Source organism: Nematolebias whitei, chromosome 19, assembly GCF_014905685.2.
Source record: "Nematolebias whitei isolate Nwh7 chromosome 19, NemWhi1, whole genome shotgun sequence".
Classification (NCBI taxonomy): Eukaryota; Metazoa; Chordata; class Actinopteri; order Cyprinodontiformes; family Rivulidae; genus Nematolebias; species Nematolebias whitei.
The window spans coordinates 14,090,920-14,110,883 of NC_056516.1; the positions used below are offsets into that span (position 1 = coordinate 14,090,920).

A 19,964-nucleotide genomic window follows, 5' to 3' on the forward strand; every position below is an offset into this window, starting at 1 on the left:
AGAATAATTTATTAGTGTTAATGTTAACCCCACCAAGAATATTTAAATACACTGAACCATGTGTTCAGCTTTAATGGCTGTACTCCTGAGATTTACAGAGGAAAAAATCGTGAGTTTAGTATTCAGCTCTGACTGATTAAACGTGCAGATACTTCATTGCTCCCGTCAAACAGGTTACACTGAGTGGAGCGGTCGACCGTTTCAAGATGGCGGCCCTACAGCTCGTCAGCGCCAATAGAAGATAGCGGTCAATGCTGTATCTAGTGATTATATGATATCTATGCATAAAACGAGTAGCCTTTTATTTGTTTTCATTTATTGTTTTTGAACTATATTCAAAAAGCCAGTCGTATTTTGTTTTATTTATTTATTTTACCTTAAGTGCAAAATAACCAAACGACCAGAGTCCGCCTGCATTTAAATTATAATAAATGAAAATCGCATTTTTGTTGTTGTTGTGTTGTTAGTGCGTTCATTTAGTTCATGGTTTAATAAATGCCATCCCTTATCCCCCCCAAAATATGAATTTAAATAAATTAAGCATTGTGAAGACATTTTATAATATATCAGGCGAATGTCATGGACACCTATGAAGGGTCCTACTTCACGTGCGTCAGAGACTGCACGTTCGGCGGATGCGTTACTGTTTTCTGAACGCCTGAGCTACAGTTTGTCGGCGTGTTTAGGTCTGTTATTTTGCGTCCAGCCGTCAAGGTGTTCCGTGCTCTTTTCTCCCGAGTCCTTTTGTCTTCGAACATGGGGAAACGAAGCAGACAGAGGCAGAAAAACCAGAACTCAGGCAGGAGGGACGACAGAGACGGCGCTGTAAGACCCACACACAACAAGCACATCCTGCATGGTGGAGAAGTGGCGAAACTATGCTTAATGTTAAAAGTAGGGGGTTCGAGTCCACATCGGTGGAATATTTGTCTGCTGGTTGTGTCAAGTAATCATGTGACTGCTGCAATAAAAAAAATAAAAAAAAGTTTTCTGCCTGCTCAAAAATCCATGTGTGAACACAGAGTAAAGTGGTCATCTGATTATTACTTCACAGCCCCTAAGGATGGATGAAACACATGCAAAATAAATATTTAGTTGTAAACTATCAACATTTCAATGCATGCTTTTTTTCAGTTTCTCCATTTACACAGTAAAGTTCTGTACGTGATGGAGACTTGTGAACGTGCAGCTGTGTGTTTCAGGCCTGGGGAGCAGGCTACGCTGACATCGTCAAAGAGAACAAGTTGTTTGAGCATTACTACAAGGAACAAGGCCTGATCCCTGAGGGAGAGTTTGAGCAGTTCATGGAGGCGATGAGGGAACCGCTGCCAGCAACCATCCGCATCACTGGATATAAAAGGTACTGGACAGAAGTAATACTTCAGAGACACTTGGTCCTGCTCTGCACCACGCAGGAGGTGGTTAAACGTGTCTATCCTTTAAATGTGAAGTGTACAAGTTTGAGTTTTCTGGATCAGTGTCTCTAAATTGCCGCTCGTGTCCAGTTTTTGGTGCTTTTTGCACAGGATTATTAAAGTGTCTGACGTTTTAGCAGCAGATTAAAGTTTGTTGTGAAAAGGTTTGCTCGCGTGCGTCGTATTTTGTACCCTTACGTTCTGATTAGCTAAGTTGGATTGTTTCATTTTTAGCTCGGTGGAGTTGCTCGAGTGGACTCACGTCCACAGCAGTCCTAAAGCATTTCTAGATTCCATAGTTGTGCATTTAGGCAGCGTTGTAAGGTTTAATTTTAGTCATCATGTTGGATGGTTATTGTCTCGTTCTTGTAAAGCTTCTATGTGTCTGCGATCTTGTAGCCATGCCAAGGAGATCCTGCACTGTCTGAAGGAAAACTATTTCAAAGATATTCAGGAACTAGAAATTGATGGCCAGAAGTTTGAAGCTCCGCAGCCTCTCAGCTGGTAATCCTAAAGCATGCTTCATCATAGCTTCAGAGATTTAAAGTGTGGAAGCTTATCGGAGGACTAAAACGTTTGTTTGCAGGTATCCTGACGAGCAGGCCTGGCACACCAACATGAGCAGGAAGATCATCAGGAAGTCTCCCCTGCTGGAGAAGTTTCACCAGTTCCTCGTCAGTGAGACAGAGTCTGTGAGTCCTAAAGGTTTTTTTTAAAGGCCGAGAGCTGAACGACCGTTAACCCAGCGTGGAGAAAGTGTCCAGATGTCACGACCGATGACAAAACTGGAAATTAAAGTTCTTTAAAAGTTTATTCAAACCACTGATGTTTCACAGAAAGTCTTAAATACCTGGTCTGGAAATAATTCTGTTGTTTCTTTATGAAAAATGAAAGCAATTGTCTTGTGTATCCTTCCTTCATTCCTTCCTTCCTTCCATCCTTCCTTCCTTCATTCCTTCCATCCATCCTTCATTCCTTCCATCCATCCTTCCTTCCATCATTCCTTCCATTCATTTTTCCTTCCATCCATCCTTCCTTCCTTCCATCGTTCATTCCTTCCTTCCTTCCATCGTTCATTCCTTCCTTCATTCCTTCCATCCATCCTTCCTTCCATCCATCCTTCATTCCTTCCATCCATCCTTCATTCCTTCCATCCATCCTTCCTTCCTTCCATCGTTCATTCCTTCCTTCATTCCTTCCTTCATTCCTTCCATCCATCCTTCCATCCATCCTTCCTTCCATCATTCCTTCCATTCATTTTTCCTTCCTTTCATTCATCCATCCATCATTCCATCCATCCTTCCATCCATCCATTTTTCCTTCCTTCCATTCATCCACCCATCATCCTTCCTTCCATCCATCCATCCTGCCATCATTCCTTCCATCCATCCTTCCTTCCATCCACCCATTCATCCATCCATCCTTTTTTCCATTCATCCATCCATCCATCTATTTTTCCCTTCCTTTCATTCTTTCATCCACCCATTCATCCATCCATCTATTTTTCCTTCCATTCATCCATCCATCATTCCATCCATCCATCCATTTTTCCTTCCATCAGTTTTCATCCATCCATCCATTCATCCATCCTTTCTTCATTCATCCATCCATTTTTCCTTCCATCAATTTTCATCCATCCATTCATCCATCCTTCCTTCCATCCATTTTTGTCTATCCATCCATCCATTGTTCCTTCCTTCCTTTCATCAATTTTCGTCTATTCATCCATCCTTCCATCCATTCATCCATCCTTTCTTCCTTCCATCTATCCTTCCTTCCATCAATTTTCGTCTATTCATCCATCCTTCTATCCATTCATCCATCCTTTCTTCCTTCCATCTATCCTTCCTTCCTTCCATTAATTTTCGTCCATCCATTCATCTATCCTTTCTTCCTTCCATCCATTCATCCATCCTTTCTTCCTTCCTTCCATCAATTTTTGTCAATTTATCCTTCCTTCCATCCATTCATCTATCCTTTCTTCCTTCAATCCATCCATCCATCATCTTTACCCGCTTCTTCCTTTTTTGGGTCATGGGGGTCACTGGTGCCCATATCCAGCAGTCACTGTGCGAGATGTAACCATTCTTTTAAAAAATTAAAATAAAATACATATCTGATTCAAATAAGGAAATAAAATATGAATGGTAAAAACCAAACAACAACAACAATAAAATCTGACTTTATTTTGCACCCTTCTTGTTTAAAGCGTGGACTCTTCATCAACACATTTAGAAAACTGGATCACTTTTCAGTTTGAGGTTCCTCCATCGTGTCAGTTTAACAACTAGGTTGTTTTCTCACCGTGTTTTTGAGCTGAAGTCTTTTCTGAGATCAATTTTTAATTCTTTTTGCTCTCTTTGTAAAAGGCTCATCATCCCAACATAATAATAATAATAAACAAATTAAAATAACTTAAAAACTACACACGTTTCAGCAATATCTTCTTGCTGAAATTCAGAAACTCTTCAGAAAAAGACGTAATCATCTACTTTGTCACGTTGTATGTTAGCCTCTGTATTTGTGTTTTCTTCTGATAAGACGTTTTTTGCAAATCACGTGTTTTTCATAGAAATCCAGTTTTCATTAACTGAATATTTTTTTACAGTTGGTTCCAATAAATTCACTCCTTTTTTCAAGTCTTTTCTCGTTCACTTTATGTTTTAAGGCATATTTCAGTTTTGTACGTTTCGACTTCTTTTGTCGACATGTGCGTTCCTGTTTTGGAGTCTCCTCAGTTTATTTGGATTTTTCCAAATTTAAGAGCCAAACATGAAGAGGATGAACCAACACACCGTGTTGAATAATGTTCACATCATCTTTACAAAGTTTTATTTCTCTTGTTACCAGTCAATGCTGTCATAACTGCATTTGTACAATTAGACGTATTTGGGTCTTTATTTAAGACTTGTGACTTCATGATTCTCTCGTTCCTGTATTCGTTATCAAGAGAACAACTTTTATTAATTGAAAACATTTTATATAACACAGCTGTGTAAGAATTAAAAATTTTAAGTGAAAAAACGCAACATTTAGCATCTTTTTTGAGTTTGTAGGGTAACATCAGCCGACAGGAAGCTGTCAGCATGATCCCTCCTCTGCTCCTGAAGATTGAGCCCCACCACAAGGTAAAAGTACTAAAGTGCAGCTCTTTTTAACATTTAAACCCGTTTTTATAATTGTTTTTGTGTGTTTTTTTTTCCTGCATTGTGTATGTGACGGTTGCTGTGCAAGAAGAGGGCGACAAAACACATTTTCTCTTGGTTTCTGTGCAGATCCTGGACATGTGCGCAGCTCCGGGGTCCAAGACGACTCAGCTGATTGAGATGCTTCACTCTGACATGGACGTGCCGTTTCCAGGTGCGCACATTTCAAACCTATCGAGGCATATTGATCTCGGCTTCCCGCAGGTTTAAACTGCAGGCGCTTCCAGTATTGGCAGGCTATAATTTGAATCCTCCACCTTTTCAGAGGGCTTTGTGATCGCCAACGACGTGGACAACAAGCGCTGCTACCTGCTCGTGCACCAGGCCAAGCGTCTCAACAGCCCCTGCGTCATGGTGGTTAACCACGATGCCTCCTGCATCCCTACGCTCCACATGGACTTTGACGGCAAGAAGGAGATCCTGTCCTACGACCGGGTCCTGTGTGACGTGCCCTGCAGGTCAGCACACCCACCTGGCTCGTGGCTGCATCATTTGACTGGCAAAGTTAAAAAGCGTTTGACAGCTGTAGAGTGGGGGGATAATTCAGATGTCTGAGCTGGTGTCTGGCTAGAGGGGGCGGGGTTTATGTAACAGATGGACATGAGGCCGTCTGTTATGTGTAAAACATTTTATAAGTTGTTTTAAATAGTTGTTGTTTTTTTTTACCTAAGGTGTCAACAGGGTGATAAAACTCCCTCCTCACTGGTCTCTTCTTTAAAACTTGTGTAGTTATGTAGCCAAAACCAAAAAGAAGACGTTCCTGTCTCAGTTTGGACGGCTTTAAAATCTGTCATACAAAAACTACCAGAATGTCAAGTGTTCAACCAGGGCACAAAATACACTAGATCATGTAACATCAAACAGATCTACACATCCATAGCCTCCCCCCCAGGCCAGTCCTTTCTCTGCTCCTTACCCCAGCCAAGACCCTCCTCAGAACTAGTCCCCACTCAAAGACTACATATTACCTGTCCAGCTGCAGGACTGGTTCTGCCACACACACTGGGATGTCTTTGAACATCAGGACCTGGCTGTGCACACGAAGGCCGTTCTAGACTACATCACCTTCTGTGTTGGTAATGTCACTGTGGAAAAACACATTCACGTGTTCCCCAACCAGAATCAGTGGATGACTAACCAGGTCAGACGGCTCCTCTAGCACCGGGGTGCTGCTACAGGTCAGGAGACGAAGCTCGATACAGCTAAGCCTGTCGCGATAAACAATCAGTCAATTAATCGCATGGTGAATGAAAATTATCAACCTCATTTTCCATTCAAACACCTTTATTATATATATAAGGTGTTTTAAACCCTTCTCGCACTCTTTCAATATTCTAAACAATGTTTCTAAACTCTAAATGTTCTATAAGAGCACAGACTGTCATGATTTCAGCTCCCTGCCTCCGCTGCTCTTTGCCACCTGCAAGCGCTTTTGGCCACGCCCACTTCTCAGCTCTGCACGCTGAACAGCCGATCAGCTGCAGCAGGAAGTTTATCCTACAGTATGGGCTGCACAAATGTGCAGCAGGTGCTAAATAATTTAAAATAATTAATTTAAAAATAAAAATTTCATACCCATCGTGCGGCTCATCCGTCAATCAGACAATTGTGCGTCATGTCCAATCTTGTTTTGAAAAACGCCGATAGAGCGAGTTTGCGATAAACGAACTGCGACGTGGCGAGGGACTACTGTACAGCAAACGAACTCCTGTACAGGCACCTTGGGAGAGGCTCTAATTTAGTTGTATTTGAGATGATGACAAATAAAGCTGCACTCATTCATTCATTCATGTAGCCAAAACAAGATGGAAGTTGTGCGTAGCCTGTCTCAATCTGGACAGCTTTAAAGCCAAACTTGAGGGCTTCTTGTAAACACGAGGTGAGCAGGAGGATCAGTGTTGAGGACAGCGTGAGGTCAGTCAGCTGGAGCTTCAGATGGTTTTTGCTCCACGAAGCATCTGTGAGCTCTGGAGGATTTGTCTGATTGTCTCTGCTCTGTTGTGCAGCGGGGACGGGACCATGAGGAAGAACATCGACGTGTGGAAGAAATGGACGACCAGCAACAGCCTTCACCTCCACGGGCGAGTAACACGGCTGACGGCACAGGTTCAGTCCTGGGAGAACGTCCAGCTTCTTTAAATTCCAAGGTTTTAGTCATCAGGTCATAGAAAGGATTGGGTCTTTTAGGTTTTTATTCTAATCTAGCTTCAAGTTAACAAAGACACAACAGATTCCACCATGTTGTCATTATTAATCAACAATGAAAAGCTGCACCTCATAATTCAGTAGCTTGATGACTCTCCATAGTTGTTTTCAGTATAACATGATCAGTCTCATGGTTGTAGAGGAATTTTGCCCCACTCTTCTTTCCAGCATCACTTTAGTTTATTGAGGTTAAAGATTAATTTCTTCAAAGGTCTCTTAAGGTCCTACCACAACTTTTCAGTCAGGTTGAAGTCTGGACTTTGAACCGTTGCAACTCCGCAATTTCTTTTTCTCTTTCAGTCATTCTGCTGTAGATTAACTGGAGTTTTTCACGTCATTGTCCTGTTGCATCATGGTCCAGTTTGGTCCAAGTTTCACCTGTGGTCCACAGCTTTAGACAAGTTCATGTTGGACTTGATGACTCCATGATGTTCAGGTCCAGCAGCTGTGAAACAAACTAATCAGCCACAGATGGCATGAAGTGTTTGTCAAGACGTGCTGTTCAGTTTTCTTCAAACCTGCTGCAGTGCATTATGGGTAAACCTTGGTCAACTGCTCCAAGGACATTGTTCCAGGAGTGTTGTGGTTCTTTCAGATCCAACTTTATAAATGTACATCGTGCTTCCATGTTGTTTTTACAGAGAAGCATTTCTCCTGACGACTGATACTTTCCCTCTTAAATCCTGTAGAAGCAGTTGGAGTGGATTCAGTTTTTCGTGCACAGGTTTTGACCTAATTTTCACAGGGAACTGTCTAGACCTGTCCAGGATGTCCCCGCCTTTCGCACAGTGATGGCTCCAGTGACCCCTGTGACCCAAAAAGGAAGAAGTTGTGTAAAGATGGATGGGTGGACTGCCTAGTATAAGGCAGCCACTGATTATTATCCACCTGATAAAGGTTTCTTAACTTTATATCTTACTCTTCCGTCAACTTTAATGCGGACCGAACCACAACGTGTACCTCCACAAATGTTATAACAAAAGGACCAGCTCAGTGCCTTGATGTGTGCTGTTACTTTTATTGGCGTTTCGAGTTACCATGGCAACGTAATTCACAAAGATGCCATTTTTCTCATTCAAAACGCCTGACAACTTTAAAATGGCCGCCACGCATCAGTCCCTGTCTTAAGTTTCTCCAGGAACTTTCTTGTTTTCTAAATACTATTGTGGTGGAATCTGTTGTTTTTGTACACTTTAGGTTTGATTCTAATAATTGTAGAACATGGTAAACACCAGATCCTTTTTTGTCTGTGTGTTTTTCTGCATATGTAAAACTTGATTTGAAAGAGGCTTGAGACTCTCTTCTCCATGACTGTAATTATGCCTCCATGTAGCTAAAGGAGGGTTCTCCTGCCACTAATTGAACACATTTGACAGTATAACTGTGTGTTTGTTTTCCAGGCTCCAGCTGCGTATTGCAGTGCGTGGGGTTGAGCAGCTGGCTGTGGGGGGGAGGATGGTTTATTCCACCTGTTCCCTCAACCCTGTAGAGGATGAAGCTGTTATAGCAGCCCTGCTGGAGAAGAGTGAAGGTAACAAACACTCTGACAGAGTTACACACGATCCACTAAACATGTACAAACCAGATTCCAAAAAAGTTGGGACACTAAACAAATTGTGAATAAAAACTGAATGCAATGATGTGGAGGTGCCAACATCTAATATTTTATTCAGAATAGAACACAAATCACAGATCAAAAGTTTAAACTGAGAGAATGTATCATTTTAAGGGAAAAATCTGTTGTTTCCAAATTTCATGGCGTCAACAAATCCCAAAAAAGTTGGGACAAGTCCATTTTTACCACTGTGTGGCATCCCCCCTTCTTCTTACAACACTCAACAGACGTCTGGGGACAGAGGAGACCAGTTTCTCAAGTTTAGAAATAGGAATGCTCTCCCATTCATGTCTAATACAGGCCTCTAACTGTTCAATCGTCTTGGGCCTTCTTTGTCGCACCTTCCTCTTTATGATGCGCCAAATGTTCTCTATAGGTGAAAGATCTGGACTGCAGGCTGGCCATTTCAGTACCCGGATCCTTCTCCTACGTAGCCATGATGTTGTGATTGCTGCAGAATGTGGTCTGGCATTATCGTGTTGAAAAATGCAGGGTCTTCCCTGAAAGAGATGACGTCTAGATGGGAGCATATGTTGTTCTAGAACCTGAACATAGTTCTCTGCATTAATGGTGCCTTTCCAGACATGCAAGCTGCCCATGCCACAAGCGCTCATGCAACCCCATACCATGAGTGATGCATGAGTATGTAGCATCTGAGTTTAGCTAGCTACGTAGATAAAATAAATTTACACACTAATATCTTAACGTTAATGTTACATGGATTCTAGTTTAATTCACTGCAATGTACATGTTAAACTGCAGTAATGTTAACAAACGTAAACTCACCAGCTGAAACACAGACACAGCTCCGTCCTCAAGAGTTCTTTGATGAAGAGGAGTCCGGTGGTGGAATGTTGATTCTGTTTAACACTCACAGGCTGACTTTAATGCTGAGAGGAGGAGGAGGGGAGGCTGATGTCCTTCTCTCTCCTTGAAGAAAAACAAGGAGCAACTTTCTGCTCACAAATTGAAGCCCGTGAAACCCATCTGTGGGCGGAACCAGCACCATAGACATACAAGCTGTACGGCAGCTCTATACAGCTCTGGGTGTAAACACTTAGTCTGTTTGTCATATGTCTACGTTTTACCTGCCGGTGTGCTGAAACCACGTGACACGTTTCAGCCAATACAGAAATTTGACACTGAAAAAAGAGTGGCGTTTCAATCCATACACCGACTGACGCAGTTCGGTCGGTGTTATAAAATAACCTCGGTTCGGTATACAGTCCTACACCCATGCAGTAATTATCCAAAAGGAGGCTTGTACCTAATTGTTTAGTTAAATCTAGGTGGTGGCTTTTTTTTTTTTGGCCTGGCAGTGTATAAAGGACATTTCCTAAAAAAATTGGGTACAAAGAAAGTAATTTGTTTCATTATTTGTTATAAAGGAAATGCTTTCAAAGGCCTTCAATGACCAAATTCATGGTAGGTAAAAGTATTGAAACACACCTGAAATTTGATGCCAGCAACAAATTCAAAAGTAGGTGAGAGACAAAGTGGAGAGAACAAAGATAAAGATAAGTGTACTGTACTTACATAGCACCTTTCTATCTAATCAAGATACTCAAAGCTCTTTACAACACAACCTGTGCCCTCATTTACCTCCACACACACATTCATACAGCACTCTACTACATTTCTACAAATCTAATCTGAATCTATAGAGATTAATCAGAGCTTTATCACATTCATACACCGATGGGACACACATCAGAGGCAGTGTGGGGTTCAGTGTCTTTCCCAGGAACACTTCAGCATGTGACTGCTGGTGGAATCGAACCTCCAACACTCCCATTGGAGGACGCTGCTCTACCCATTCAGCCACAGCCGCCCCAGTGTGTCCACTACAGTCAAAGATTGGTGGCCAGCTCCCAGAAATGTCACTTTAAAGAAAGTTCTCAACCCAATAAACTGATCGTTGTAACCCCATGAGCTCATGGGGTTTTGAAGCTTGGAAAAGTATTCACTCAATACATAATGTAACTTAACACTATCATCTAACACTAAAGGGATAGTTTGGCCATTTTAATGTGAATTTCTGTGGAAAAAGTTACCTGTAGTAGAGTTGCGTACAATATGAAAGATTGTAATTGTTCATAACTTTTACACAGAACCCCACTTTAATTTGACTAACAGGTTCAACTGTGGATCAAAAGAGTTGAGTTTTCAAGGCTTAATCTCCTCTAAGGTGGACTAAAATTTAGTTCCATGTGTTCTCTGGTCAGATGAGTCTACATTTTCATTTACTAAACTGAAGTGGGAGTGTGTGCCTTCCTGAGTTTCGTTGAGATACAAGAGAAAACAGACCTACTGGCACTGCATCACTCGGCATTAGTTCTTTCATGTCTGAGCATATTTTGGGCCTATAGGAGCGCTGGAGCTGGCTGACACCTCAAATGACCTCCCTGGACTGAAGTGGATGCCTGGGGTCACGTCCTGGAAGGTAATGGTGAAGTTCAGACTTCATCACTGAGTTTTTGGAGTTGAGCGTCTGAACTGTCGGGTCTTCTTTCCTCTCTAGTTAATGACCAAAGAGGGCCAGTGGTACTCGGACTGGTCCAAGGTTCCGAGCAGCCGTCACACACAGATCCGCCCCACCATGTTTCCACCAAAAGACGTGGACAAAGTGACCAGCATGCACCTGGAGAGATGGTACAGATACACTATTTAACCCTCGAATTTCACACACAGGCAGCTTGTTTTAAATTAGGGATGCACCGATCCACTTTTTTTACTAGATCTGAGTATCGGCCGATACCGATCCAGTTCCGATATCATGATCATTGATTTTATATGAGGCTGTAATAATCTCCTCTCAAGTACAATTTGTACAAAAATATGCATGCATGTCCAAAAAGGCAACTTGAGGTAAGTTTTATTAATGTTGGATAAGTTTTAAAGTTAGAATTAAATTCTGCTAACACAAAACATGTTTGTTTTTATTCCTAGCTTTAAAGTGGATATTAAAGTGATTAATTTAAGTGATTGTTTAAAGTTATTTTATATTTTATAAGGGGCAGATATAAGATTTTTTTTTTCTTCTTTCTGCACTCTTTTCATTCAATGTTTTCTTTTTGATGATTTTTTAAAAATTTTTTTGTTTCTTTTAAATTAATTAAATTAAATTAAATGTTAAATGGCTTCAAACACCTGCTAAGTTCATGACATAAACCAACAGACATGTTCCCGTTTTTAGTATTTTACATCACTTTATAATGTAGCTGTTTTTGTTTTTAATATAATTTTCAAATCATATGTTTTTTTTATGATTGTTTACTGTTGTACTGATAAATATCTCCTGGAAGGTAAACTATATCTTGACTGCAAGTATCAAGCTGTGAAATCCTTCGTTTTCTACAACTGATAGTGGTTGGTCATTAATTATGAAGTTTAGCAACTTCTCTGTAAAACATTAGAGCTCCGTGGTTTCAGTGACGTCTTCTTTTTGTTCAATCCAAAGCAGGCAGCCTGATTTGGGGCAGCCGCGCTCAGTCTGTCCCTCCTCAGAGACGGGCAGACTGAGCGCGGCTGACCGGGGTTGAGTCGCCTCTTTCAGCTTCAAAGAGAGCAGCGCCCCGCTGAAGCACGGAGCTCGAACGTCGATCGTTAAACTAACTTTAACGTGGTTTAATGTGGCGCTATGGCTCTGCAGACATTGCACGATGCTGTCTTGTTTTGTGGTGTTTAGTGTAAAATACTTCCACACAGCGGACATGTTTAGATGAAAAGTTGGTTAGATGTTAGCCACAGTGCTGCTAACTCAGTCCTCACATTGTAGCTGGCTGCAAACTATGAAATGGATTTCCTGAATGTGAGGTGGGTCTTATTACTCTGGGTTCATAAGACACGCTGCCGTTCAGGAAATCCATTCCGTAGTTTGAAGTCAACATACATCATGGATCGGAAATATCGGCAGGTGGATCGGAAAAATCCGATACATAAATTATGCTGGTATCGGAGGCCGATACAGATACTGGATCGGATCGGCACCATCCCTAGTTTAAATGTCATATTTTCAGATCCAAGCTTTTCTTAAATGTGCAAACAGTTTGCATGAATGTACACCTGCTCTGCCAACACATGACAACATTTGGCTTAATGTTGATGGACTCTTGCTGCACACACTTTTTTCCCCGCTCCCCTCAGGAAGGAGGTTGAGGAGCATTAAGTGTAGAACCACTAGACTGAGGAACAGCTTCTACCCTGAAGCTGTTAGACTCATGAATCTCTAACCAGGAATATCACTGTAATGCCACGTTATCTGTGCTGCTGATTATTTATGCTGCTGCTTCTTACCCATAAGTTGCTGTAAATCCATCTACTCACAACAGACTCATGTTCAGGCTGCTGTTTAATACACCTTATTCATAATATGTTGTTGTTTAGTGTATATCTTAGATCCTTATACTGTTTTTTTATTTATTTATACTTGTATTTATTGCTTTTTTGGGTATACAGTGAGAAAAATAAGTATTTGAACACCTGTGAAAATCATTGTTAATATTTGGTACAGTATCTTTGTTTGCAGTTCCAGAGGTCAAATGTTTCCTGTAGTGTTTCACCAGATTTACTGCAGCAGAGATTTTGGTCCATTCCTCCACAGATCTTCTCTAGATCAGCCAAGTTTCTGGGCTGTCGCTGAGAAACACGGAGTTTGAGCTCCCTCCAAATATTTTCTATAGGGTTTAGGTCTGGAGACTGGCTAGGCCACTCCAGAACCTTGATATGCTTCTTACAGAGCCACTCCTTGGTTCTCCTGGCTGTGTGCTTCAGGTCATTGTCATGTTGGAAGATCCAGCCACGACCCATCTTCAATGCTCTCACTGAGGGAAGGAGGTTGTTCCCCAAAACCTCACAATACGTGGCCCTGGTCATCCTCTCCTTAATACAGTGCAGTCGTCCTGTCCCATGTGCAGAAAAACACCCCCAAAGCATGATGCTTCCACCCCCATGCTTCACAGTAGGGATGGTGTTTTTGGGATGGTACTCATCATTCTTCGTCCTCCAAACATGGCGACTGGAATTAAGAACAAAAAGTTCTATTTTGGTCTCATCTGACCACAGAACTTTATCCCATGACTCCTTTGGATCATCCAAATGGTCATGGACAAACTTAAGACGGGCCTGGACGTGTGCTGATTTAACCAGGGGAACCTTCCGTGCCATGCATGACTTTAAACTATGACGTCTTAGTGTATTACCCACAGTAACCATGGAAACAGTGGTGCCAGCTCTCTTCAGGTCATTGACCAGCTCCTCCGTGTAGTTCTGGACTGATTCCTCACCTTTCTTAGGATCACTGATACGCCACGAGGTGAGATCTTGCATGGAGCCCCAGTCCGAGGGAGATTGACAGTCATGTTTATCTTCTTCCATTTTCTAATAATTGCTCCAACAGTTGATCTTTTTTCACCAAGCTGCTTGGCAATTGCCCCATAACCCTTTCCAGCCTTGTAGAGGTCTACAGTTTTGTCTCTGGTGTCTCTGGACAGCTCTTTGGTCTCGCACCATCTTATCTTGCAGAGCTGCTATTACCCTATGAACCCCCGCGGACACTAAGGTCCTCTGGCACTGGACTACTAAAAGTTCCAATAGTCAGAACTCACACTTACGGTGAGGCTTCTTTCCAGTACTATGGCCCCCGTCTGTGGAATAGTCTGCCGGAGAACCTGAGGGCCGCAGAAAATGTTGTTGTTTTTAAGAGCAGGCTCAAGACCCATCTTTTTAACTGTATTTCCTGAACTGGTTCATTTCTGTTCAGTCTATACATTTTCCATACAATTTTATTTTGTGTGTGCTGTTTGCATTTATTTTGTGGGTTTATTGTTTATAATTCTGTACAGCACTTTGAGCTGCTTTTAGTATGAAGGGTGCTTTATAAATAAAATTGATTGATTGATTGATTGATTGATTGATAGCCATGTTAGTAGTTGGAGTCTTACTGATTGTGTGGGGTGGACAGGTGTCTTTATGCAGCTAACGACCTCAAACAGGTGTTTCTAATTTAGAATAATCAGTGGAGTGGAGGTGGACTTTTTAGAGGCGGACTAACAGGTCTTTGAGGGCCAGAACTGATTGGCAGGTGTTCAAATACTTATTTGCAGCAGTAACACACAAATAAATTGTTAAAAGAATCTTACATTGTTATTTACAGATTTTTTGTTAGATGATGTCTCTCACAGTGGACATGCACCTAAGATGAACATTTCAGACCCCTCCGTGATTTCTAAGTGGGAGAACTTGCAAAGTGGCAGGGCGTTCAAATACTTATTTTCCTCCCTGTAACTAGGACCTTGAGTACATAATTTTGTTCGACCTCATGCACCACACACAATGCGAATAACAATAAAGAACCTTGAAGTGGGTAGGAGTTGCATTGTGTTTAAGAATAGAACTAGTTTTTATTTGAATTTTATTATTGCTTGTTCGAGGCAACGCAGAGTTGCAGAGCAATTTCATCCACCACCAGGCGCAATGGTGGAGCCAGTGGGTGGCCAATGGTGGCCTTGGCCACTAGGCCTGTCACGCTAACAAATTTTGCTGAGTGATTAATTGTAGAGATGCACCGATCCGATACCATTATTGGTATCAGTACTGATATCGAAAAAACTTCTGGATCGGGTATCTGTGACAATGTGACCGATCCATGACTGGGCAGATCTATCCACTCTAACTCTATGCTTTGTGCTCTGAGTGACATTGCGCGCTAGCGTACTGACTGAACAAATTAAAGTTGTGTTGTTTTTACATGTTTGACCAAGCTTGTGAAGCTCTTGGTGTGTTTAAGTGTGCTGTTATGGTGCAGCGTTTTCAATAAATTTGTAATTCAGTACATTCGTGTCTGTGTTTAACAAAACAAATGTTTTAAGTTAATTCAGCACTGGGTTTGTAAGCTCAAACATCCAGGTAGACAACAAAAATTGTTAAATCATGTCATCTGGACCTGTTTCAGAAACGGGTCCAGATGACATGATTTAGTCATATTTGTAAATTCAGCACAGTTTTTCTGTATCGGATCGCTATCAACCGACAAACGCAGATATTGGTATCGGATCGGAAGTGAAAAAAGTGGATCGGTGCATCCCTAATTAATTGTCTCAGAAATTATTACGATAAACGATAATATTGTTTGAAATTTGACAATAATTAGTAATTGTCAAATTTAATAGGAAATGTTTGTTAATTTGTTTTGGATGTAGTACCTTTTTTGACTCACTGGATGGCAGTATAAGACTGTGAACTGAAGGATGGATAGTGAGGGAGAGCAGTCTGAGAGGGAGGCCCCTTGACGTGACATGGGTCGTCTCTCTTTGGTTCTCAAAATGGCGGACGCTCTGTGTGGTTTGAGCTCTTTATCATAGCATTTTTCACACAAAGCATTTAATTAAAAAAATCAGTAAACAAGTTCTCAGTTTCTTTTTGCAGAAAAAAACAACTTTTTACACGAAGGCAGAGTTTTCCACCGTGAATTTTGGAGCTTTGACAAGACAGAGGTTTTTAACCCCTGAGGTCGGCCTGCTAGTTTAATTTGTAGCTTAGCTTCTCAGTTTAGCTGCTTTTAATGATCCAAAAACGCAATTTTGGACGATTAAAATGGATTGTCAAGAGAAAAGAGAAAGGGAGGGGTCAGTGAAGACACCGGAGTTGAGTCTTTTGTCATCCGGTGTCTTCAGTAGAAAGAGACACTGAAAATGAAAATGCATGAAAATGAGGTCGATAAATTTCATTTAGCATGTGATTAATTTATTTATTGTTTATTGCGACAGACCTATTAGCCACCATGGATTAATCTTCGGTCATCCCGAGGTCCACCCAAATTATTTGAAAAACAAAACTATACTTTGAAGCAATTTGAAACTAGAAAGCATAATCTCAAATGATTGGGATGATTGGTATACATATATGTTGGCAGCCATCTTGGATTTGGACATGGCAACCCAATTTTTGAAAGGAAGCTTCTTCTTCTTTTTTTTTTTTTTACACCAAAAGCCACCCCAAACCAACGTAGGTGCCATTACCTCACTTATTTCTCAAGTTATGCTCACAACACAGAGGGACAAACAGGGTATTTTTAAATCCTCCTCTTCATGACGGGGGACAACAATTAGGCTCAACTCAGGCCTCCTTTATGAAACTGCAAACTCTCACTAGCTGCTCAACAGTAGGAGTGCTAAGTCAGGAGCATTGAATTACCGTTTCGATATAGAATAGTGTTTACAGATTTTTAACATCATGAAGCGTAGACAAAATTCACTAAAAAGCAGCGAAAAGTTTTCCGTAGACTGCAACGAATGGGAAACCCGGCCCAGTGTACAGCTCAGGCATACTTCCCAGTAAACTGCCAAGTCCTGTCGGTGGGTTGTCCTGGTCCCTAATATTGTTCAGTGAGTGATATAAGCTCAAATAACATCCTCGTAACAGTTGAGGCCTGATGTTTCTCAGCAGAACATTGCCCAAAATCATTGACGTCTTCCTCTGCTTATCAAACCACATGGGCCTGAGCACGGGGCGAGAATAAAGATGTTTCATCAAATCTGTGGTCACTTTTCTATTTAAACTTTTAAACTTCCTTGCTGCCCATTTTCCTAAATGCCGTCGTAAAGCTTGTAAAGCTTATCAGTGGTCTTAATGTTATGGCTGATTAGTGCGGGGCGTCCTTCAGGATGATGTCATTTCTACTCTTCAGATGTGGCCAGCAGAGGGCGCTGTTGTCCCACATTGTCCAAGCATTCATCAGATTGTTTTTGTCTTGATGTTTTTACATCTGTCTTGTTCTTTCTGCAGGGGGCAGCATAAAAGTGAGACCTGGGATTAATCTTTTGTGTGTCTTTGTGTGTGTTGTTGTCAGTATGAGGATTCTGCCACATCACCAGAACACTGGAGGCTTCTTTGTGGCTGTGCTGGTGAAAAAAGGCCCCATGCCTTGGAACAAAAGATATCCAAAGGTTCTGCTCATAAACACGCTTCGATGTCTTGTTTTAGGATGATTTATTTTTCCCAGCTGGTTCTGCCTCTTAATCCAGAACATTACAACCCCCACCCCCATGTCCAACCCCATACTTCATCACTTGCTAGTTTATTTTCCACAGCTGGGTCTCTCTTTCTGCTCATCCCCCTATTATTTTTTTCCTTCCTCATCCAGTTGAGGAAGAACCCCTCGACGAGCTCATCGGCCCAAACTGGAGACTCTTCAGCAACCTCGTCTGCAGCGGACACCCCCCACCTCCCCCCTGATGGCTCCCCCGAGGAGGTTGAGGAAGACTGCTCAGGAGAGAAAGGAGATGAAGAGCATGAGGCTCCCCCGGGAGCTGCTTTGGCTCAGGAGGCTGGTGGTAAACAAGGCAACGTGTGCGGGTGAGTCACGTTCGTCTGATGAGGTAATAAACTATAAAACAACATGCTGCCAATACCTGGAGCTCCTAACTGAGTAAAGGATCTATGAAATAAACATCAGATTTGTCAAACTCATTGTTTGTCAGTAAAAAACTATTAGATATAGGATTATTAACCTAAACTGAATATTTAGACCTCAGAGAAACAAACAGGATGTGTGGAATAATGATTCTTCTTTGCCTCTCAGACCTCCACCCTCCAAAAAGCTCCGGTTGTGTGTGTATAAAGAGAACCCCTTTGTGTTCCTAACTGAAGACGACCCTGTCTTCAACACTATACAGTAAGTATCTCTGGGTTTTCTTCGTAGACGTGGCTGATTTCAGCGCTTCGATCAGTCAAGCTAAAATCTTTCCCTCCTCCTCAGGTCCTTTTACGACCTGTCTCCTGACTTCCCAAAACTCAACGTTCTGACCAGAACCTACGAAGGCAAGAAGAAACACCTGTACATGGTGTCCAAAGAGCTCCGCAACGTGCTGCTCAACAACAGCGAGCGCATGAAGGTGTGTGGTGCTGACTGGGGACGCGGTCTTATTGCTCCACACACAGACAGCTGGGACTTGCAGCGTCAAACGTATATTTTTATGTTTCAATATGTGTGTGAATGCGTCATCGTGATGAGGGCTGTATAAACAGGTGAGACTCGTTTGTATCCCAAATCCCTCTGGTTCCTTACCCTGCAACACCTGCTCAGGTGGATGTGTGCGTGCGTGTCAGTGTCTGCTCATTAATATAGATTTTGGACACGGCTGTAGTGGAGAAAGGGGGACTTGGTAGTTTTGTTTGTTTGTTCGTTGTAATTTGCACTGCAGTGCTTTTTGTTCCACACTTTCAGGTGAGTTTGGCCTCGAAACAATAAACCTAGGGGTGTTTTTTTTGTAAAGTACCGTAATTTTTGAACTATAAGCCACTACATTTTTCACACTCTGAACCCTGTGACTTATACAATGCTGCGGCTAATTTATGGATTTTTTTTTTTTTTTGGACTGGCTCACGAGCTTCATGCCACCAAAACATTTACTCTCATCTCCTGATGCATGCTCAATAATCCAGGTAGAAAAATCTAAAAAAGTTAAATCTGGTCCTCTGGTTGATTTGAGTTGTTGATTTGCTTTGTTTTGTTTTTTTGAATGTCCAGAGGACCAGATTTAACTTTTTTAGATTTACTCTCATCACACCCAGGCGCTCACATAACTGCACAATATATGTCTCACTTGGTGGGTGGGTCCTCGTGACTCAATGAGACTACCTGTATAAATAAAAGTTAAAAATAATATCTGACCAATGAAAATACCAAACAGTTCACAGAGACCAATGAAACTTGGTTTCATTGGTCTCTGTGGACCTTTTTGTGTGCACACAGCAGTCCTGTTCTCTGTCATGTTTTACCACGTGTACCAAGGAGCCATCTGTGTTCAAAATATGTGTCTGAACATCAAGATCCTGTAAAGACCATCCACATTTGTGAAACGGCCCTAAAGTTTGCTTCCTTCCTTCCTTCCTTCCTTCCTTCCTTCCTTCCTTCCTTCCTTCCTTCCTTCCACACTTACACACTTACACACTTACACACTTACTTACTTCCACACTTACTTACTTCCACACTTACTTCCACACTTACTTACTTACTTACTTCCACACTTACTTACTTACTTACTTCCACACTTACTTACTTACTTACTTCCACACTTACTTCCATACTTATTTACTTCTGTAGTTACTTACTTCCACACTTACTTACTTCCATACTTACTTACTTCCACACTTGCTTCCATACTTATTTACTTCCATACTTACTTCCACACTTACTTCCATACGTATTTACTTCCATACTTACTTACTTCCACACTTATTTACTTCCATACTTACTTCCACACTTACTTCCTTACTTATTTACTTCTGTAGTTACTTACTTCCACACTTACTTACTTCCACACTTATTTACTTCCATACTTACTTCCACACTTACTTACTTCCATACTTACTTCCACACTTACTTACTTCCATACTTACTTACTTACTTCCACACTTACTTCCATACGTATTTACTTCCACACTTACTTACTTCCACACTTACTTCCATACTTACTTACTTCCACACTTACTTCCATACTTATTTACTTCCACACTTACTTC

General features: G+C 41.6%; 1 protein-coding gene across 1 annotated transcript in view; it reads left to right on the forward strand.

Moving 5' to 3' along the window:
• Window positions 1-681: 681 nt before the first annotated feature.
• nsun2 (NOP2/Sun RNA methyltransferase 2) overlaps window positions 682-19,964 on the forward strand; it is a gene marked incomplete at its 3' end in the record, with an annotated part of 26,107 nt that continues 6,824 nt past the window's right edge. The window contains 15 exon segments of the mRNA XM_037693396.1: window positions 682-825; window positions 1,203-1,360; window positions 1,815-1,919; window positions 2,002-2,107; window positions 4,472-4,543; window positions 4,691-4,775; window positions 4,887-5,079; window positions 6,628-6,702; window positions 8,227-8,357; window positions 10,811-10,884; window positions 10,963-11,093; window positions 17,290-17,386; window positions 17,584-17,795; window positions 18,022-18,114; window positions 18,199-18,334. Of these exon segments, the coding sequence (XP_037549324.1) occupies window positions 757-825; window positions 1,203-1,360; window positions 1,815-1,919; window positions 2,002-2,107; window positions 4,472-4,543; window positions 4,691-4,775; window positions 4,887-5,079; window positions 6,628-6,702; window positions 8,227-8,357; window positions 10,811-10,884; window positions 10,963-11,093; window positions 17,290-17,386; window positions 17,584-17,795; window positions 18,022-18,114; window positions 18,199-18,334 (1,737 nt within the window).